Source organism: Neltuma alba, unplaced genomic scaffold (assembly GCF_004799145.2).
Source record: "Neltuma alba isolate B1F8T4 unplaced genomic scaffold, ASM479914v2 tig00012094_pilon, whole genome shotgun sequence".
NCBI classification, from domain to species: domain Eukaryota; kingdom Viridiplantae; phylum Streptophyta; class Magnoliopsida; order Fabales; family Fabaceae; genus Neltuma; species Neltuma alba.
In genome coordinates this window covers 198409-222525 of record NW_021636651.1, presented here as the reverse complement: position 1 = coordinate 222525, position 24117 = coordinate 198409, and the positions used below count along the sequence as shown (strand labels likewise).

Below are 24117 nucleotides of genomic sequence, written 5' to 3'. Positions count from 1 at the left end.
CGTTGTTTCAACTTAAATTATGCTGTTTTGTACTGTTTATTTATTAAGACTCATTTTATAATGTAATTTATATTATAAAATAGGTTTTATATTTAAAACCGGAGGAATACAATAATAGTAATCCATCCAATCAAATGTTGATGTACCACATAAGTTGACTTCTCTTTACAATAATTAGTACTGTCTGATTTGATCTATTGTATGGCACTTCTAATCACCTTATCGGAACCAATTAAAAGTAGTTAAATCGTTAAATTTATTTGATAATTGAGAAAAAAAATTAAATTTACACTCATTTAAAACCATGAATTGTGTCAAACTTTAAATACGGACAACATTTAAAAAATGTAATTAATACTTCAATTGATAACTTATAATAAGAACTATTCACTTCTTTTAGAAAGTGCTCTATTACCCTCTAACTCAATTTTTCTGGCATATCTCCCTGCTATTATGAGAACACATGCTTATGTGGCTATTCTTTTCCATATGGACTAATTTCACTGACCCCTTGATGATATTGATGATTTTATCTGTAGTAGAAAATTTTTCATTCGTTAAAAAAAAACAAAATGAAAATGTACACGCTTTGGTGGCCAACGAGCAGAAGAATTATATATAATATATATAATTTATCTCTATTTTCAGTTTTAGGTTTCATATAAAACTGTAATAGATATATAAATTAAAATTAAAATTTAAAACATGTTAAATAAATATATTTTGTATTAAATGATCGACCCAATAACAAATATAATAAAGTTATTAGTTATGAAAGCATCTATATTTATTTCTTCAAGTCTAAATAATTTTCAGTTTTTTCCCTCATGAAAAATTAAAAAAAAAAATATTAGTTTCTGGTTCTAACTTCTAACTGAACTTGTTCTACTACCTGCTAATTTAATCAACCGCAGAAATTATTTATTTTAGGTTAAAATGTATTTTGATGTCTTAACTATTTAAGCTTTCTAATTTTTGTCTCTTAATTTTTTGTCAGTCTTAATTTTTTTGGACGATCTTCATTTTTTTTGTCTATTTAACCTTGAAAAAGTTGTTTAGGGTCCATATTAATTCATATTATTTTATTTTTGGATAATATTTTAATCTAATCATACTAGAGGACATGTATTTTCATTTTTCAAGATCAATTATTAATTGAGGAGAAAATAAATTTGAGGGCTTGAATTTGAATATAAAAAATAAAAGAATAAAATAAAATTGAAAGCAAAAGTCGCGGGTTGAAGATTGATAAGGACATAAAAGCATTGTCAAATGGCGAAATGGCGCCACGTCAAATGGAAGCCTGTTGGAATGGCAGTTGTTTGGGCCACCCATAGGCCCATTAACGAATGCTTGTTGATGGATTCAGCCCATCACATCATTGCATATTCACAATGCATCCTCCATGCCATGGATGGTTGTTCTGCTGCTTACTTAATAGATGACTAGGCCACCAAGGGGGTTGGGTCCAGCGGATTCATAATATGGCAAATCAAGGCTCCAATTTTACTGGGAGAGGTACTCACATTTAGTACTTGATAGTACTTTGAATAGAATTGCTTCTAATAGAAAAATGCTTATGCTTTAGCAAAAAAACAAACAAACAAAGACTAGGCCCCCAATATGACACCGCAACCAATGTGGCTATTGACAGAGCAAATGACTTGTCCTTCAAATGACATGGACGTACAGTGTGGGGGATGACTTGGCCATTAGCTGATCGGTGTGACAGACGGCAAGGATCGTGACACAACTCATTCAAGGAACATGTGATGTGGCTGATGACTCAGGTGATGGCTTAGCAACTTAGCTAATGTGCATGATGATGTCGTTGGTGAGTTAGATGATGTCTTGACCTATTAGCTCATCCATGTGGCAATATGACAAATAATAGGACGGTGAAATGGCACAGTCAATGTCATGGTTGTGCAAAGTGGTTGATAACTCAAATGATGACTTGACATAGCAATTGACGCATATGTCACGTATTTGTGTGATTTGGTTGATAACTCAGATGATGAGGTGACAACTTTGCTAACGTGTATGGTCATGTGTAGGGGTAAGTATTCAGTTATTCAGTTCGAATTAACCAAATAACCGAATAGTTTATATTTCCAGCACCAAATTGAAACCAAAGTAAATGGGTTCGGTTAGATAGTTTGTTAGGTTATTTAGCAAAAATGCAATGCAATGATGGTTTAGAGAGGCTAAGAGCAATTATAATACAAGTTATAAATTAATGAACAGAGAGCAACAAATAGAGGCAACAAGATGGATAAACTGGAAAATATGAAGAGGAAGAGGAAGAGGCTAAGCGGAATCAAGTGTGAAAAAGGGAGGGAGATTGGGTCTGGGTCGATCATTGAAGACTAGAGAGTAAGGATGGCAAGTAGGAGACATCAAGTGTGGAGTTGTGATTTGAAGATGGAGGCTAAAAGCACCAAAGGTGAAAGCTAAAGCTAGAGTTTAAGAGCAGTTGAAAGATTGATGCAAGATGCTTCAGGGGATAGGATGTGATGACAGCAACACAAGAGAAATGATAGCAGAGTGTAGGGCTTTTCTCTTTATGGGCTTGAGCGCTTTTTTTTTTAAAGGTAGGCTTCATTTTTTTTAAAGATGGAATGATTAGATATTTGGACTTAGGGTCTGTTTGGGTGACACCCCAAACCATGGTTTGGGGACCCAAACCATGGTTTGGGGATTTAGTCACCCAAACACCCCCTCCAAAAACCAAAACCATGGTTTTGGGTCAAAACCATGGTTTTGACTCTAAAACCATGGTTTTGGAAAAAGCAAAATTTTTTTGCTTTTGGAGAAAAAAGGGAGAGTGTGAGGGCCTATATGATATGTATCTTGTTATTTTTTTATAAACATATTTTTTATAAATATATTTAATCTTATATTTTATAAATATATATACACATTAATTATTTATTAATTATATTATCTTATGTATTATTAATTATGTTGGTAAAAAACATATTATTAACAATTTTATTCCTTCAAATTAAAATATATCATAAAATCTATTTTTTCTGTAATTATCATATTAACTAATGTCTTTTTTTAGTAATTTGTATATATAAAAAGTGCTTTTGATAACAACTATCCAAACACTCTCACTTCTCAGAATCACTTTTTTACAAAATCTATTCTTCACAGAATCTATTTTCCCCAGAATCTATTCTCCAGAATCACTTTTCCAAACCACGGTTTGGTTTCATCCAAACACACCCTTAGACTCAATAGACAATAATAGCCTAACTTTATTTTATTATTCGGTTTTTTAGTTAAAATTGAATTTTTTTCCTAATCAAACAAAACACTGAAAACAAATATTTTTTAAAGTAAAAACCGAACAAAAACCGAAAACCTAATTAACCGAATCAAAAAATTCAAACCGTGTTTGGTTCGGTTTTCGGTTTTGTTTAATTTTGCTCACCACTAGTGATGTGGCATGTGATGCAACCCTCAGTTGATGATGTGGATTCATGATGTGACTGGTGACTAGTGGTTTTTGGGTGGCGAGGTTTGTGTCTATGTGATGTGGGTGATGACGTGCTTGATGACTAGGATGCTATTAATAACAAGCTGGTATGACTGCGTGCTGATTGGTTACGTCGGTGACCTTGCTAAATTTGAACAATCATTATAAATTTGGAAATTGTCGCTGACAACGTACGGAAGACCTCTTAGCCTTTTCTTCGTGATTTATTTTTTTTCCCCCCATAAGCAACTGCGGAAACGGTTAAATTAGTCGTCAGGATGAACTGACCCGAGGTAATTTCTCGTAAAATATATTTAAATTTTTTGCTTCATTTCTTTCGACATCTTAAAATTTATTCTTAATTTATTAATGAGAAAACCATATTGAAGATACCTATACTTTCTTTCAATTTTTAATTTGGTACCTATGTGTTTTTTTCCTTTTAATTAAACATTTAATTTTATCTTTTTAACAACATTAGCTCTTATAACTTTGTTCTATTGATATTTTTAGTCTCTACATAAGGATTAATGATGTTAATAGAGGAAAAATAAAGATTTAGTTAAGAACAAAAAACACATAGGTACCAAATTGAAAATTAAAAAAAATATAGGTACCTCCAATATGGTTTTCCCTTTATTAATTACTCAAGGTATTTTTTTAATGTTTAATTCAAAATTTTAAATTTAATTTTTCATGACGTTTTTATTATATAACATTAATTTTTTATTTTTCAAATAAAATTTCCATTTTCAATAATTTGGAATTGATTCGTCTTTTAATTTTGTATTATATAATAATAAGATGTCTTCAATTTATTTAATATTACTTCATGTCCTTAATATAAAAGTTAGTTAATTAATTTGAGTAGATTAAGAAAATTAATTAAGTTAGTTATTTGTCACAAATATGAACTGATTTTTCTAAAATACTATTTTTAATCATGACTATTTTTAAATAAAAATAAATTAATAAGTGTAATTGATAGAGATACTTTAAAAAATAAATTACAAATTTAGGGAGATAAAATGGATTGAGATCTTATATTTAGGATCAAATTAAATCTCTAATTGGTTCTTATATTAAGAACTAGAGGTAATAATAATAATTTGTTAAAGAAGCCTCAAAATTTAATTAAACCAATAGGTTTGATATTTTTCCCTGCAATTTTTTTTGGATTTTTATTATTGATGCAATCATTTGTTATTATTAACATCTTAAGCGGTGCTGGTCAAAAAAACATTTTCTTAGGCGGTATTATATTAAATTTTAGTTTAATATATCTGAAAAAATATGTAAAGTTATATCATTGATAACTTGTAAATAAGTAAATAATACGGCAGTCCTCAAGGTTAATTTAAAAATTTTAAATCTTTGGCAATTTCAATTTGTTTCACTATCTTGTGTAATTTCTTTTCTCTCCGTTTTTTAAAAAATTTTTCCACATTTTATTAAAAATTTAAAATGGAGGTACCTATAATTTAATATTTTCAATTCAAAATTTCTCTATTCACAATAAATAGTTATTAATGTCTTCCTTAGGGGTTCTATTTTCTAAACATATATTTTCTCCCATCAACAAGCGTTGATCCTAGTAAAAAGTTTTATTCCTTCAAGCATGAGATCTTGAATTCGAATCTATCTACATACAGAATATGTCCTTGAAAGAGCTACTTCTAGTTAGTTGTGAAAATATTCAAATATGATCCAATCATATATTACGGTATTAAGCGAGTGTTTGGGTAGATATAAAATTATAGTTTTAAAAGTACTTTTACAGTATACAAAGTAAATATGTAAAAGAGTTTATATCGATTTACGAAAAAGTACTTTTTAAAAGTATTTTTAGAGTTAGGCAAACACCCTCTAAAATTTTTTTTTTTTTAAAAAAAACAAATGTATCTCATTCAATTAGGCACTTGTTTTGTGAAAATATCTAGGCAAAGAAACATAACGTGTTCATTTACTTCTTCTCTGCGTTGAATACCGTAAACAAATTATCATCATATGATATTTTGCACACTAATCTAACACTATTGAGCAGTCCACAATGAAGTGCCAATAAAGTACACTTTTTGCCTAAAAAGAATTGTTTTCTAACATTTTTGTGAGCAGAACTTTTGTAAAGTAGTGAACCATTAATTAAATAAAGGAGAGTAGTTATGAAATCAAAGAAAAAGAATATAATTACTAAACAATCTCCGCAATAATGGAGCAGTTTATAATAACAAATTGTAATGTAAGAAATGATATTGAAACTTACTGATAATTAAAACTTACTAATAATTTTTTTTTAATAAAAACTTTATTCCAATTCTCTCATGCATAAATGCTTTTGGATTCATTTAAAGTGAAAGCAAAAATTAGGATAAGATTAGTACGAGAGATCTAGAATGACATATTGAATTGGCCACCGACTTTTTCCCCTAGCAAGCAAAGTTATGTGTACGAGAGAGCTCACTAAAGTCATTCACCAGTGGGACCTCGCAATAAAAGGCACACCTATATATGTACCCAAGCTCTTTCAAAATCATAACACATATCGTAGGTAAATAAATATTTACAATGTTGTAAGCAATACATCAAACTATTTATATGTTCAGCCCATTATAATTTATTTACATTTTATGTAAGCAAATATAAGAAAAACGTATAAAGAGATTAAGTGTTTGTATAAATACTTTATATTTGTTATCAATAATAAAAATAAATTATAAAAACAAATAAGAATCAGAATATGAGCTGATGGGTATGTGAGATTAATTAAGTAGGAAAAGTAGATGGAGTATAGATAGGAATTTAGTATGGCAAAAATAAAAGAAAGAAATTTAGAGTTTAAACATTTATGATGCCATACAAAACATGAAATATATATATGCATTTTCAATAATTAATAATAATAATTGAAACGGATTTAATGATGACTTGTTTGTTTGCAAGGTAGAAATCTAGAATAGAGGGAAATGAAATATAATTAAGAAAAAGAATTTCAAACTCAAAAAGACTTTTCGTCCCTAAATTAAATTATTTTTGAAAAATTGCCACAAATACCAATTTAGAGAATTAATTGTCTAATAGTACCTAAAATTTAGAAAAGCTATGGGGTTCCTTCAAGATACCGGCAATTCTTCAACGCATGAAAGCATGTAACAATAAATTCAAGAACCATTGGATAATTAGTTTTTTTAGAAGGTATTTATGAGCATATTTTACTTTAATTTTTAAGAAAAATTGGGGAAAAGTTTCCCATTAAAAATGTTGGGGAAAAACATGGTAAATTTTTATACACAAAAAGTATTGAAACTATGCTACTAGTTGATTTAGATTCTTCTTGTCAATACAGTCTTGAATTCGAATTTTTTTCCCTCGGTTTTCTCTAAATTTCTCTCTTTTGAATGATCAAACTTCCTTTAAGTGCGTACATAATTCAAGTGTACGTTCGCCTGTAAAAGGTGAACCACAATCGCTGATGTAGCCATCACACTTTTCTTTGGCTTATCCTATTTGCACCGACACGTCGCCATCACTATATTATCTTCTGATATTCAACATTAAAATTTGTGAAAATTTCCATTATACGCGACAAAACTGTCATTTTCCCTTAAAAGGTCACGTTTTATAAAACATATATATGTATATATATGGCTAAAAATGTGCCAAGCATCCTGATATTGTTGTATGTGGCATCCATCTTATTTTCATAATAGACCATTTCGATATTATGTTTTTAGTTACATTCCCAACACCCTAATCTGTAAAGTGCTGATGCACTAAAAATAAAATTAAAAGATTGGATATACAAAAAAAAAAAGAATTAAAATTAGAGTACTGAATCTTACTATACCCATGTAGTATTATGTTTGTTAATTAATAATATTCAAATTTAAAAATTTAAGGACACAGAATTTTTTGTTTATAAATTTTTTTAATTCTATTTTTTCATTCAATTCTGTCTTTCGTACTTAGTTAATGGAGCTACAGCATACCCATAAATTACTTGATATTCAACATTAAAATTTGTGAACTTTTACATTATATGCGACAGAAATGTCATTTTCCCTTAAAAGTTCACGTTTTTATAAAACATATATGGCTAAAAATGTGCCAAGTATCCTGATATTTTTTTATGTTGCATCCATCTTATTTTCATAACAGACCATTTCGATATTATCTTTTTAGTTACATTCCCAACACACTAATTTGTAAAGTGCTGATGCACTAAAAATAAAATTAAAAGATTGGATATACATAAAAAAAAATTAAAATTAGAGTACTGAATGTTACTATACCCATGTACGTAGTATTATGTTTGTTAATTAATAATATTCAAACTTAAAAACTTGAGGACACAGAATTTTTTATTTATAAAAAAATTTTATTCTATTTTTCATTCAATTCTGTCTTTCATACTTAATTAATGGAGCTATAACATACCCATAAATTACCTTTTTCCCATATTTAATATACATACATGTATGTATTTTTTTTTTTAGCTGAATAGTACGATATTTTCATTTCAAAATCAAGCAAAAGCTTACAAACACCAAAAGAAACTGACAAAGCAGGAAGGAAAAGAACAAAACGAAGGCAACCGGTGCAGGGAAAGGACCACCAAACTTTATTTTTTAGACCTGAGCAAGGAGCACTTAATTGAATTGATGCCACGTTGGAAAATAAATATTTGTTGACGAAGACTATTTTAATTTTGTGGCCATCTAAAAAGTCAATGTGGACTTAAAACTGCAGAGAATTCTCTCAAGAAAGAGAAGGTGAAGATAAGGGAAAGAAAGAGAGATCCAAGAAAATTTGAGAAGCAAGTCTGTGTATCTCCAGGTTAATTTCCTCTCAGTCTTCCCTTTTTCATTTTTATTTCATTTCATTCGTCACTTTTCAGATTCGAAGAACTCTTCTTTCTTCTTCTTCTTCTTCTTCTTCTCTGCAAACTAAACATATCTTGTTCATCATCTTCTGTTTCCTTTGATCTGCTGATCTATTTCAAGGTTTTTTGCAACACCGTACCGAAACTTTCCTTCATTTTCTTTCTCTGATTGAAATCTGATGATGATGAGCTTGAAGTAGGGATTGATTCATAAAATGACGAGAAGGAAGATAGAAATAAAGAAGATCGAGAACGCCGCCGCGAGGCAGGTGGCTTTCTCAAAGAGAAGAAAAGGTCTATTCAAGAAGGCCATGGAGCTTTCAACTCTCTGCGATGCTGAGATTGCACTTTTAGTATTTTCAGCTTCTGGCAAACTCTTTGATTACTCTAGTACAAGGTATCTCTCTCTCTCTCTCTCTCTCTCTCTCTCTCACATTTATATTTTCCAATTTTGAGAATCATTTCATACGAATTTAATTATAATTCATACTCTCTCTCTACATATATATATATATAATCTCCTACATGTGTGAATATTCATATCCTGCTTCCGTTTTGATAGAGTGAGAGATTTCATATAGGATGTCTCTAAACTGCTCAACTTAACCTAGAACCTGGGTTTCACGAAGCTGCAATATAATTGACTTTAATACTCTTTAATTTGCTTAATTTAAAATATATACCAACTGTTCCGTAAGAATTCTTCATCATTATATGTGCCTTGAGCTAAACTGGCAGTACATAAATTCTTTTAGCTGATTAGTTACACCAAAACATTTCAAATTAAAGAGGATTCTAGGCCGAATTAAAGTGTGGGAGTAGTAAGAGATGATACTTGACAAGTGCTAGATTTTGAGCAAAAAAATTGGTTTAATTAAGGCCGTCAAATTACACGAGATATTTAGTAATTGGTATTAACATGTAGAAATGTAAACGGGGGAATGCTTGAATCATTGAATAAATGAGGCAAATTGATTCAAAATATAAGGGAGTTTGATTGGGGGAGTTCAAAGTCAAGTTTAGGTAGCTCCTTTATTTGTTTATAGGAATTAGGATCAAGAAAATTTTATGATGGTTTTGAATGAGCCTAGCATGAATTGATTCAGTCTAAACGAGTTCTATTACCCATCATCATATGTTCATCACTAAATATAGAGACTTGTATCCTTTCTTTTAGCTAACATTGAGATTCAAATTAATCTAAATATTTCAGTTTAAAGATAATTTCCCCTAGCGAGCAAAAAGTCATCCGTAAATAAATAAATATAGAACTGATTGCCTATATTCTTGAACTTGAAAATTGCATAAATAATATCAAATCATTAAATTATGATCTTACATAAATAAACATGTTTATAATTGAACGTACTACATGTTCAAATCTAGATTAGCCAGCTATTTGGATAATTAGATAGTTGTACGAAATACGTCTAATTTGATACTCAAACTCACTTTGTTGGCCTCTAAAATATGACTTCCCATTAAACAGTATGTGTGTATACGATAAACAGTTTTAATTTAGGATTAATATCACTCTTAGTCCTTATAATTTGATTAATTTTGACACTAGTTCCTGTAATTTCAAATCGTTAGTTTTGGTTTCTATAGTGGTATAATTCTTTTTTGGTCTTGAATTTAATGAATGGTCCCTACACTATTAGTGAGTTTTGATTTTGATGTCTATACTTATACACATACCAAGTCATTATGAAACTTTAAGGACCAAAAATAATGATTCGATACTAAAGAACTAAAACCAAAATTCGATCAAATTAGAAGAATCAATAATAATATTAACCCTCTAATTTATCAAATAGAATTTATAAAAATATAGGATAAATGCTTGTATTTCTTCATATAATTATAACCTGGCTAAAAGAGTAGTTTGCCGCATGCATCACCAATATTTGTAAGTATAAACTTTGTGCGACTCATCACTTCAAACTTTATATAAAAAATGGTCCACACCTTTTTTTTTTTTGGGTAATAGCTCCACAACTAATTTAATTAATACTATATCATTCAACCCCTTGATATTTATAATCAATTAGTTATGCCATCATTGGCCTTTGTCATATATTTTTCATCTACATTTTATTGATTGTGAAAGTGAAAAATGAAGAACATTTTCTCGTTTTAAAGGTCTTCACTTGTATCTTAGCGCAATTTTCATAGCGAGATGGGATTATTAGGAACTGGATGACATAATTTCAAAAAACAAATTGAATTATGAATTGTTTAAATGGTGCGTGAAATATCTATGAGATTGATCAAACATGTCACATAGGAGATTGACCGATCCCTTACATGATTGAGGACGTAAACTAATTTTAGGTCGAACATGCGAGACACTTTCCCCAAAATTAAACGATTTACATAACTCTTTCAATCTCTAAGGCCAAAAACCAAATAGATGTTTTTTTTTTTTAATTTCGTTCTGTGATCTATTAGCCTCAGTTAATCCATTCACAAGCTACGTAACAAGAATTCTGTTTCCTTTTCATAGTTTATAGCAATCCGCCTTCACTGATTTAATAATTTTTTCCCCCAACAATCTTGTGGCAGTAAAAATTTTCTCAAGATACTTCGGTGTGTTAATAAAAGAAGGGAGGACTAGCTCCTAGCTTTGTAATTAGCCAAAAGGGAAACAAAATCAAACCAAACGTAAAATCTTAACATTTGAATAATGGCTGGAGTTTAGAAAGTTGGGGATAGTAAGTATCCATGATTCAGCAACAACAACAACAACAACAAACCTGATCCTACTAGGTGGGGTCAATTATTTGAATCACATGATACCAATGTGCTCTATCAACAACCAAGTCTTTAAATATGTTGTTGACCAGAAGGTCTCGTTTAATGACCTCATTGAGTGTTCTCCTCGATTTTCCTCAGTCCTTTTATATAGGACTCCAAACTATTTGATCAGCTCTTCTCAACCATTTTCTCTTTGATAGGCACCACACCTCTTGCTCTGATATTTTCATTTTGAACCTTATCTGTTTTTGTGTGATCACACATCCATCTCAATATCCTCATTTCTACTACCTCAGCTTTAACTAAGTATATGATTCAACTTGAGAAAAAAAAATGTCAAATCCCTATATGTGAGCAAAAATAACTATTTGCTTAAGTATTGATTTCTTGTCATCAGAATAAAGGTGGCGATATTTTAGGGATTGTAAGGGAGACCTTTGTTGTACGTCTTGGGGTTCTCAATCAACAAATTAACCAAGCGATGCAATATAGTGTAATCTCGTGTTGTTTCACTTTAAGGAGCCTTTGTTAATAACCTAAGTTAGACTAAATGACATGCAATGTTATGAAAAGAGTTTGGGTTTTGAAAATCAAATGGAACTATAACAAATTATATGCAATGAAAATAACCTAAACTACTGTTTTTGTTATTTTTGATAAAATGATAGTGGAATAGAAATGGATGATAGTAAGAATCTTGGAAACAAAACAGTGCAATAATTGTTCAAAAAAGATAATGGGAGTTTGTTTTCACTAAGCTTCTTGAGTTTAATGTCTTAAATCTTGAATCCAATCCTTGAGACATTATTAACTCCTCTTAGTGTGTGCTTGTGATTAGTTAATGCATTAGGTTCAATATGATCACACCAATTACAAAAAAAATTGATATAACTATAATTGAACATATATGTAATCACATATATTAAAGAGTACAAAATCCTCATTAACCAATCCAAAACACAAATTAATCATCCAACAATGATTACAATCATAATCAAAGAGTTTAACTACAAATTATTATTCCTAAGACCTAGAAAATCATAACATATAGCTAAGCCCAGGATAAAAATGAAAGAACTCCCTAAGGAAACTAGAACTCAAGCACAATCTCCCATCTTTAAGAGGATGGAACCTTAGCTCTCCATAGCTTCAACAGCAGCTCCAATCAAAGTACAACCGTCGACCATAGTAGTAGGAAGTCGCTTAAGATGGAATAGGATAAAGAAAAAGTAAAGAAAATGGATGGGGAAGAAGTCAGAGATGAAGAGATAAGAGATGGAATGAATAGAGGTGTGTGTGATGAGAGAACAGTGATATCTCGAAAATAGGGTTTTTGAATATTTAAAGGCTGGAACTGGGTTGGATCAAGTGAGTGGATGCTCTATTTTTGTGCTCTGGATCTGAATTTGATTTGCTACTGTGAGGACTTTGCCATGGTACAACATTTCTTTCGCTGCGGTGAAGATTCCAAAATGGGCACTCATGCACATTTTAACACTTGGGTCGCAACACAAATTTTCTTGGCTGCGATGAAGATTCCAAAACCACTACACTTGGCTCTTATGTAATCCTCTGGTCTCAATCATGGCTCTAATGCTTCAATGTGCTACAATGAAAACCAACTATTGAAAGCATCAATTGTCCTAGAAATCAATTGAATACAATTAATAACTAATCATGACAATTTAACCCCAAATTAATTTTAATTTCATGCAAGCACTCTTAATTCAAATCATGTACAATTCCATGCAAAAGAGCCAATAACTCAAAATTAAAACCCTTAAAATGATATGAAACAACATAGAAGAATTTGGTCCAATCAGATTGATTACAACTTAAGTGTTGCTCTTTAATCTATAAATCTTGTTTTGATTGTACAAAACAATAAAATATGAATGAAAAGTATTTTTCCACCTTTAAATCCCCACTCTGCGGCTACATAGGCAATATTTTGACAAGGTACCATGAAATAGATGAGATCAGACTTCCTATTTATTAATGATAAAGTAGAAGGTATTCTAACAAGATCCCTCATTATGTGAACTCAAAATAAAGTTTAATAGGAGTTATCTCGATTGGCTATACTAAATTAGAGTTATATATAACCAAAGATATATGTAGAGAGAGGGGAGTTAAACATAACCAAAAATATATGTAGAGAGAGAGAGCGATGCCATTATCTGAAGAGAATACTATAAAAGCCCAAAGAAGTAGCTCAAATTGCCGAGACCATTTATTTCAAAATTTTGACCGAGGAAATGTTTGATCCTTTGAATCCTCATCATATTACTATAATGATCATATATTGACATATAAGAGCATTAGAACATTTCTATGATTAGCTATGCAAACTCATTAGGATGAAGGAGAAGCCGAGATCATTGATATAGAACTAGTTTAGCTAGTCAATAGAGACCAAATAAAGAGTACAATAGAGACCATATATATGCGTGTGTTTGCAGGATGAGCACATGCCTAGGGTTTAGGTGCATATATATCTTTTTTTTCAGATCATCATTGAGAAAGGCAATTAGTTGACACCTATTTGATGGACATCCTATTGTCATGCCACGGCAATTGCTAGAAGACTTGTATATAATAGAGTTGATGTAAGCAACAAGAACAAGAGTCTCATCATTTTCAATGCTATCCCCGATCCTTAATATAAGAACTGGATGATTAATTTACGAAAATTAAAAAAATTAGTTAAATTAGTTTTTTATATTAGTTTAGTGTTATTTTTTTTAAAATACTCTTATTAATAATGTGTGTTAGAATGAACTAAGTCCCACATTGAGTGGAATGAGATGCTCACTGGGGTATTTAAGTGGGTTGGTTCTTCTACTTCAAAAGCTAGCTTTTAGGGTAGGGTTCTTCATCCTGATTAGGTATCCATCAATTGGTATTAGAGCCAGGTTGGTGAGTGAAGTGAATTAGAGTCTTATATTTAAAACCAAATTAAAAATCTCTAACTAACTCTTATATTTAGAACCATAGATAGTAATATATTCATGAGTCCAGGCACAAAGCGAGCCTCATATCATTCAGCAGATCCATCAAAATGAGTTTTGATTTTATTAATATTTGCATGTGCAACCACTGTTTTATTATTTAGAAGGTCATCAACGAGTGCCAAGCACAAGTTTGTGGGGTTTAGTATTGACAAGAGAATAAAGACTAATTGTAGTGTTTATTTGTTAGAAAAATCATATGAAAACAGGTCTATAGGTAAGAGAATTAGGGAAATTGAGGAAAATCAAGACAATGAAGAGAACATATATAATAAGTTCTTAGAATATCACATGATAAGAGAGATAATATACATGCAGTGAGATAAGGGATCCCAAAGATAATTATCCTTTTGCTTGGTGCCACATCTTAAGAAACAACAAACATGAGCAAGAGCTTATAACTTGGAATACTTGTGGGTTTGATGGAGGATCAAACCCTCAGGAACAAAAAAAGCTTGATGTACACCCCATATTTGGTCACTACAAGAATAAGGTAGAACTAGTAATAAAGTTAAACCCGCAAGTTAAACCTGCCAAAAATAGTAGGTTATGGTTGGCTAAAATTTTTTTAATTTTTTTCTATTTTGTTAATTATTATAATTATATTTTATATCCTATCTAAAAATTAAAAAATATCTACATCATTTATTTGATGTTTTCAATCAAATATTTGAAGGAAAATAAAAATTTCATCATATTTTGTTCATATTGTATAAGAAAAACTATTTAAAAATGAAAATTTTTTTAAAAAAATAATTGGCGGGCCCCGTGATAGGTTAGAGTTAGTTAAAAGCCAAACCATCATTATATGGGGTCTTTTTAACCTACACCACTTAATCCTAACCCACAACCCGCAAGTTAGCCTGTACTACCAACCCTACGTCAAGGTTGTTCTCATAGAGAATCAAATGATATTGGTGATTAGGCATTAAATTTCTCATTTCTTCCATTTAAGTTGAACAAGCCAGATTAAGAGTGATCAATCAAGGTAAAACTAAATTGGAATAGTATTGGTAGACAAAAATGACTCTTAAATCACTTATACCCCTCCCTTAAAATGAAAATGTTACCTACAACATAATAACTCAAGAGGTAATACATTTCAATATTACTCTCTCTCTCTCTCTCTATATATATATATAAGGATTATTATATGGGTCCATTAGGTATATGTCTATCCCAATAGCAAATTAAAAAAAAATTCTAATCCCCCATTACCGAATCTATTAGTTCACGTATGATTTTCTTTTGCTAAAGCAAACCCTAATCCCCTTAATTCATATTTAATGTTGGCCAAGCATCAAATAAACAAATAAATACAAGATTGAGCAAGCAAAACTGATATTAAGAATAAATAATTGGTTCAAATATACTCCAATCCATGAATATAATTCGTAGCTAATATAAATTTAGAGAGAATTTGCCACACGTGGCTTTAACAACAACAAAACACAATTAAATACATCAAATGGAAGAGAAAATGGAGTGGAAGAACTTAGTTGGACCAATGTCTGCATTTGATTCTTACAAGATCCCAAGGCTTCTTCCCCCCCCCCCCCTCCCTTCCTTCTCTTCGCCTAATGGCTGCTAGGGCAAATAATGACCAAAAAAAAAAGGCTCTCAAACCCTAAAAACGTGTTCATAATGGAAACCCTGTTTTGTGGAAATGCCACGACATCTTCCTTCCCTTTCTTCAGTTTTGCCACGGCATGATGCTGTTCTTTCTTCCCTGAAAAAATTTGCTGCAACAAATTGAGTTATGCTGCAACAGCTTTATATTAACCTTCTCCTCCCGGGCTTAAAATTTTTGAAGCATTTGCATTTGGTGTCGTAGGTTCTAATTCCCTTGTTGCCTTAGTTTCAGGAGTTACCCCTAGTTCAGACTCTCTTAGTGCCTCAAACACATGGCATATTATTTTTGATTTCATCTTTCGTGAGTAAATTGACAACTCTCTTCTTTGTGGTTGGTCTGCATCTCATTGTTCCCATATTTTTCTTCGGTTCTGAGATAAGAGAAGGGCCTAGTGACAGTGGAGGGAGATCTAGGTGATGGTGGATCAAGTGTAATTGAGTTAGGTTCAAGTGGTTCAATCGAACAAGGTGCACCCAAAGTGGGATCTCTATTGGGTTCTTTACTCTCCCAAGTCTGAAATTTACTCACTCTCCTATTGAATTGAAGATTTGGGTAAAATGGCGTATCCTCAAGAAAGCTAACATCGGGCTTACAAAGAGGCCTTTAATATCATGATCGTAGCATTTGCAGCCTTTTTTGTTGGAGAGCAACCCAGAAAGATGCATTTTACTGCACGAGGTTCAAGCTTAGGATTTTAATAAAGATGACCAAATATTATACAGCCAAAAACACAGAAAGGAAAGCTGTTCTCAATAAGGATATATATTCTGTGCTATTTATAAGATATGTTACAGCAAGAACAAGTAACATATCTTCTTTTTCACTTTCACATATAGAACATGTTTATGTGGGCTTTTAGGGAGTCAATTTTTTTAAAAAATGTCTATTTTCATTACATGTATATGGTGCTTGCTTGTTTTCAAGTTTTATAAGGATTTTATTTTATCTTGTGGTGCACTAGTGATTTCATTTTTAATTCTCAAAACCTTATTTTCAGGGCCTGAAGTTGTTTGAGATAATCTTCTTGTAACAGTCCATTTGAAATTCAAGTTAGCAAAAATAACTGTAGGGATCATATTGATGGAATACAATTCCTGAAATAGTATTATTTAATGATAAAAACTTCTTCAGAGAGTAGTGTAAGTCGTGGAGCTATACCCCAAGTAAAATCTCCTAATCACCCATCAGATTGTCCATTCCCTTCTCCAATAAATGACCAGACCCTTGTTACATACCCCCTTTCTCTCACTAACTGTCAGTCAGAAAATACCACAAATACCCACGCTCACATGGTTCGCACCCCACATTTCAATATTACCCATGTTCGACATATAATAATTCATGTTTTTTATTTCTTAAGTTGACCGTTCAAGTTGTTAAACTAATCAACTGTATCAGCTTAAAGAAGGCCATTGACATCATTCTGCTTCACTGGTAAAAAGTTCCAAATTCAGATAATGATGATATATGTATAAAAGTATTATATGTGCCTTGAAAAGATGAACCAATAATGCGTAACATTTTTTCTGTTTGAAGCATGAGGCAGTTGATCGAAAGGAGAAACTTGTACTCAAATATTAATCTTGACGAATCACACCAGCCATCTCTTGAACTGCAGGTATATATATTCTTCCCCTTTTATCTTTTAATGTTTCCATTCATGTTCCTCTTGTAAAATGGCAGCCTGTAGGTAAGTTTGGAGGCTCTGACTATAAGCCTTTGTTGGGCTGGGGAGCATCCTAAATTTTCACACACATTGTTGGTGCCAAATTTCCATTCGTGCTGCTGATCTTTTGCATTTCTAAGCCTTAATCTTCATCCATTTGAGCCTCCAAGCCACCCTCCAAGTCCATAATGAGTAAATCCGGAAAAACCTTGACTTAAAAGCAAGAAAACCCTCACATTCGTGTTTTTAATTCAGCTATGCATTTTTGGGCCCGACAAGTGCCATGGCATTGCTGCCTTGGCTTCGTGGCACACTTAGCTCTGTGCCGTGGCACCAAAGAGCCTAACATGACTTGATTTCTGACATCCATGAACTCCACTTTCTCTTGCTCAAAATGTTTAACTCCACCAACAAGAAATCAACTTCAGTTTTTATCACTCTTAACTCATTTTCTTAAATGATATTTATCAGTACCATATGGTGCAATAACTTCAATTTTTCCTTTATAAAATTACGCAAATGCTTCCTACTATGCATTGATGTTTCCCTGAAATATCTCAAATATCAATAAATTTAGAATGTCATCACTTTTTCTTTGAAGGTGGGAGAGAAATCATAGCCTTCATTTTCCTTAGGATTCCAATCCCATCTACCTTCCTTATCGAACTCAATATCTGTAATTAACAATGATATATCACTTTTTAGGCAATGAAAACTAGTTTCTTTGTCATCATACTCAGTTTTCTTCCATTCCATCATTCCATTAGTGTCATCCTAGGGATGCTTTTGGAGACAACCCTATCGGATAGATATACTTCATAACATACAGCTTCGGGTCATGATCTCTTAGGCATCTTTTTGCTTTTCAATATGCTTTGCGCCATGTCAAGACTCAAGGCTTGTTCTGTTCTTTTCAGCTATTCCATTTTGTTGCAAAGACGTTGGCATAGTTACAGGATGACGAATACTATTATCTTCACATAGCAGCTTTTGAATTCTTTTGGATGTGGACTCTCCGCTTCTATCAGATCTATCTCATGGCCCTAATTTCATAGCCCCTCTTCTTTTCTAAACTACCTTGAGCTTGTTGAACATGATTCTACAGCTAAAATCATCAAATTAAGAGTAGAAGTACCCATTTTTGCCATGAGAATTTAAATGTATCAGTGCATAAATATCTGTGTGAACAAAGCTCCAGTGGCTCCTGCAATTGATGCAGCATCTTTGGGAACATTTTACTAGACTGATTTCCAAGGACATTCCCCTCATGTATTTTATCAGGATGGCTGATGAAAGGCAGGCCTTTTACAGTCTTCTTTTTTAAGAGAAAATTCAAGTCACCAGAGTTTATATGTTAAACCTCAAATGCCGGGGCCAAGAATCCTCATTAACACATGCCTTTTGACATTTGGCAAGATCATTTTGGGTGTTCAATAAAAAATAATTTATTTCTTGAATTGTTTATTTTAGATGAATTCTATCTCATAGTTTTTTCCCCAAGAGCTGCCCCAAACTTGAGATAATATTTTGCATATCGGGTACGTAATAGACGTCAGAAATAAATTACATGTTAACTTGTCCACTTGCCACATTGTTCCATTAATAAGGCGAGTTCTTCTTTCTTGATGACTTTATGAAATGTGTTTTCTCATTCACATTTTGGCATTTGGCCAGAGAATCTGAAGCATTCTTGGGCATTGTTATGCTGCTTCTTTGATGGATTGCCACATCCATGTCCCCTAGTTGAAGAAAAGATGCCTCCGTTTTTCTTCTCATCAATTGGCTTGATAGCATCTTCCCCTTCCACCATGTCCATGACCTCATATATTAAGAGTAGTTTTATTTTTTATTTTTTATTTTTGTTGGAGAGTAGAGAGGAAAGGAAGCTTTCTATTAGAAGCTATTCTTTTTTGGCTTTAGATTCAACTTGCTAAAAGGTACATAGACCCTAGAATTATTCCTTCCCAAAAGTTAAACAAGTCCGAATCAAACAAAAGTTTGGACACATTTACCATTTTTCTTGTTTTAATATGAAGATATACCCAAGCAGATTTATGTTAGTAAATTTTAGAATGTAGTGATTGACAAAATGGCTAGCTAGCAGCAAGGGATATCTTTTTGGAATTCATTTATTTTATTTTGAAATTTCTAACAATGACTGATAACTGATCTACTAATTTGAAGACTAACTACGTCTTGTTTGGTTTGATGGAAGGAAAGATATTTCTTTTAGCTTGAGAACAAAATCGTCATGATTTCTTTTTAAAATTATTATTAATCAACTGTTAATTAGCGTTGATTTTTCTTAGAACAGGAGAGGTTTTTCACCCTCAAAATCTTTTTCTGTTGTTTCATTCTTTTCTTCCATTCTAGTTTACTGTATTTCGGCTTGCCGTAAAACTAGTAGGTTATAGGAATGTTCAGAATTATGCCTTTCAGAATATCATAGAATTTGGAAACCTGATAGAGTAATCATACACACAATTCTATTCAATATGAAATTACGTATAGAATTCTGGAAACTTTGAGATATAAAAGAAATTTTTGTAACTGGACAGGTAGAAGGTGAATATTTTAAGCTTAAAAAGGAACTTAAAGAGAAGACTCGTGAAATAAGGTATTCTTATATTGTGCTACATGTTTTATAAGGCATGCTACAACATGTTATTCTTTGACTATGTAGTTTCTACACCTAACAGGCAGCTCAATGGAGAAGAACTGCAAGGATTGACCTTAAAAGACCTAAGGAAACTAGAAATTTTGCTTAACACGAGCTTGAATCTCATTTCAAAAGCAAAGGTTCGTCTTTCCATTTAGTGAACACTTTCTCCTTTTCTTCCTTTTCTTCCCCTTTTCTTTTAATCAAAGCACCAGTATCTAGAAGCCATATCAGATTCCAACTAATTGGAGTCAAGAATTCTTCAAACAAGTTTTTAATATAACTGCATATCCAGAATTTAAACTTGAGACTATTGGTTCAGTACAGCTATTTTTCAGTTGAGCTATGTGTCCTTTTTTATCGGTTTCATAGTTTATGCTAATATATACTACCTCTAGTGGTCTTTAATATAAGAGCTAGTTAGAGGGTTGGATTTGATCCTAAATATAATACCTCAATCTACTTTGTCTCCCAAATTTATAATTCTTCTCTAAAATAGGGAAAACCATATCATAGGTACCTCAACTTTCTCTCAATTTTTAATTTGGTACCTATGTGTTTTTTTTCTCTTGATTAAACATTTAATTTTATTTTTTTAGCAACATTAGCTCTTATTACTTTGTTCTATTGGTGTTTTTAGTCTCTATATAAGGATTAATGATGTTAATTGAGCAAAATTAAAGATTTAGTTAAGAACAAAAAACACATAGGTACCAAATTGAAAATTTACAAAAAATACAAGTACCTCCAATATGGTTTTCCCTCTAAAATATACCTATTGATTGTAAGGGGTTTCCATCAAGAGGTGATGTCAATGCATATAATTAAAGATGATAGTTTAGAAAAAAAACAACAGGCATTTGTCATAAATAACAAACTTTTAATCTCCTCAAATTAGTTATTTAACTCTTAACGGGAGGTAGTATACTATATACCTCTACTGTTTTGAGATTTTCACTTAATCATGTGCATGACAGGTAATACCCTAGATATATTTATATTTACAACAGAGAGAAATTCATGTCTTTCAGGATCAAGTACATGAGCAGGAGATCAGTATTCTCAAGACCAAGGTTAGCGTTCAGTTCATTATTTATCAAAAGCACATCCTATGCATTCAATAATTTTGATCATTTAAAGTGTTTGCAAACTCGTAAGATACTCCTCTTGTCCTAAATGTAAGATCCATTTTGTAGTGTAATGTAAGACCCATTTAAATAAGTCTTACATTTAGGAATAGAGGAATATTTAAATTTGAAAACTTTAATTATGATACTATATGTATTTTATGCACCCTAAACAAGAGAAGAATACCTATCTTTTCATAAGTCATCCTCAAATCCTCATCATGTAAGTTTCCAAGTACTTTGAGAAATCAGCAAAAGATAAAATCGAAAGAAGATCCTGTTCAATACAAAACCTTTCCTAATAGATTTTAAAAGGCTTCCTGTGAGACGTTACTTATATTACATATTCTGCTCCTCCGGTCTTTAATATAAGACCTATTTGACTAATATGATTAGATTAAGGAAGTTAGGTAAGTTAGTTAATTATAAGAAATATGATATGTTTTTTCTAAAATACCATAATTATCTTCCTTAATATCCCCTCTCCCTCTTCTACTTAATTATGGTTGAGAGAGTATCTATAAGGGTAATTTAGTAAAAATTGATAAATATGAAAGATAAGTCTTTTATTTAGGACCAAAATCAACTCAACAATTAGATCTTATATCAAGGACTAGATGAGTAACTATATTTTCTGCCACTGAGATTTGATTTTTGAAAGGGAAGAGAGTGCCGAAATGATTGCAGGTGAAAAGAGAGAGAATTCACGAGGCCAGAGCCACTTCTCTCCACTTACCCCTTGTTTGTTTCAACAAAGAGGAGGGTAAGAGAGGGGACTGGAGAGATTTTAACAAGAGACCACTGTAATTATGGATCATTAAATTTAAGTTGATGATTCTTATTTAGCATTTTTTAAATACAAATTAATCTTTATTATTAAAACTTGATCTGAACGGTCCAAAATTACAACGGAGGTACAATGGAAAGAAACAAGTCACCAGATGGAATGTATGTGGCATTCAGTGTCTATAAAAGCAACATAACTAACCCTCTTCCAGTATGCATGTAAGTTTTGATGTATGTCTTCATGTATGTCTCTGCTTTGCATAAATAATTTGTTTGATATGTCAATGAAGGAAGCCAAACTCATGGAGGAAAACCAGAGACTAAACCAGGTTTTCAGATTCTTATCATTAATTCTCTTGTTAATTAATGTGTTGTGTCTCCATAATTATAATATAATGTCTATTTTCCGTGTGTGTTCGAACTTAATAATAATGCCAATCCAGGAAGTCAAAATGATGGAAGAAAACCAGAGATCGCAACAGGTAAAAGGTTCTCAGATTCTTGTCTTTCTCTTGTTTTCCAGTTTCAGGGAATGTTACCAAACTGTGTGTTGATAGGTTCAAAGACTTGAGCATGACCAAGGCCAGGCATTGGACGCCACTCAGAGAATGAGGTCAGCATCATAACCTCCTTTCAAATCAATCCATTGAACCACTTCTTTAATCATGACTAGTTTAATCACAATTATACCATTAATCGTTGAACCACTGCGTCCATTGGTTTAATAACCGATTTGGTTCTCAGTACCTTGTAATTTTTTAATGTGAAGCGTTTTATACACTTGTCAAAAGATTAACTATCGCTCTTACACTCAAAATCTCTCTCTCACACACACACAAGTGCACACACGCCAAGAAAATTCCTTGATAATATAATCTATGTACAGAATTAAAATTCATTGAAATTCTCATGAATATTATGAATTCATGAAGTACACATGCTGCATGTCCATGCTTGATATGATGCTTGCATACATATCATGGATATGGATGAGTTTAGTTGATCAACAGACGCATCTAAATAGGTTAAGATGATTACTTCTCATGAAGGGTTATTTATTTTCATTGACTTCCAGGTTACTCTTTCTCTGAATCACATTGAAGTTTCTGGTTGATGATGACCAGTACCAGATTATGAATAATTTGTCCAGATAATATATATATGAGCATGTATGTGAAATAAATTTGTAGTGTATTGTTTTATGGAATTAGTGACTTCAGTTTCATTCTCATTGTATTGATCAGTGATAATGTATTCAGGTACTGTGCAACAGAAACCTCTGTAGAAAACTACGTCGTAAGACAAAATGAATTGTTTTTTCATCGGATTGCAAATTTTCAGAGGGCAAATTAAATAATTAATTAATATCTGTTCTAAATTTTAATTGAATTCTTTTTAGTAAGTTAGATGATACCCAATGCCAAAGTATTTACGTACTGTTTGCTGTGATGGAGAGCAAAGAAATGAAGGGTTAATGAAGAGCGGAGAAGAAAAGAGAAAAGGGATTTGATGAAGAGAATGGGAGAGGAAGTAAAAAGGGTCTTTTCGATTTCCTCTTTTCATAATCGTTTTTGGTTTGAAAAAAAAAAAACCTCTTTCAAAATGTATTTTCATTATATGTTCTAAAAAATAAACGTTAAAAATTATTCTGATTACCCAACCACATCCTTTTTTTTCAAAATATTTTGTTACCTCTTAAATTGTAAAATTAAACAAGTGACACAGAACATCATGTTTCTATTAATCACAATTACGTAAATAAAAGCAAACCATTCTTTGATTCTTCATTTAACCACTTATAATGTTTTTTAAAAAATAATGAGCCAAACATTTTTTAAATCTTGTTTATCATGACTGTTTTGAGGACATAAAAGTAGCAAATAAACAAGTCCTAGTGTGTCCCAATATTCTTTTCCATAACTCGACCTGAGACACAGGAAGAAATAGAATTTAGCTATCCCTCTAAATCCCTCCCTTTTGGAGGGAAGGATCGGATGAAGAAGAAATTTTTTCTCTCCTCTCTTTCCTTTTTCCCTTAACTAAAAGCGGGAAAGGGGGCACAAAGCCCTCAAACCAAACAGTGCTGAGATATGACATATGGCATGTGTTCCC

General features: G+C 31.7%; 1 protein-coding gene across 1 annotated transcript; it reads left to right on the top strand.

The window, feature by feature from the left end:
- Positions 1-8237: 8237 nt before the first annotated feature.
- LOC114722456 (MADS-box protein JOINTLESS) lies at positions 8238-23339 on the top strand. Its single transcript, XM_028908491.1, has 10 exons — positions 8238-8320; positions 8567-8763; positions 17304-17385; positions 19992-20050; positions 20133-20232; positions 21124-21165; positions 22296-22334; positions 22449-22487; positions 22563-22618; positions 23081-23339. The coding sequence occupies exons 2-10, from the start codon at positions 8582-8584 to the stop codon at positions 23094-23096; spliced, it is 615 nt and encodes a 204-aa protein (XP_028764324.1). The 5' UTR covers positions 8238-8320; positions 8567-8581; the 3' UTR covers positions 23097-23339.
- The last annotated feature ends 778 nt before the right edge of the window (positions 23340-24117 follow it).

Coding starts and splice junctions, on each gene's coding strand:
- LOC114722456 (XM_028908491.1), top strand. CDS start 8,582: ATGACGAGAAGGAAGATAGAAATAAAGAAGATCGAGAACGCCGCCGCG. Junction 8,764..17,303: donor TTTGATTACTCTAGTACAAG/GTATCTCTCTCT, acceptor TTCTGTTTGAAG/CATGAGGCAGTTGATCGAAA. Junction 22,335..22,448: donor AAAACCAGAGACTAAACCAG/GTTTTCAGATTC, acceptor ATGCCAATCCAG/GAAGTCAAAATGATGGAAGA.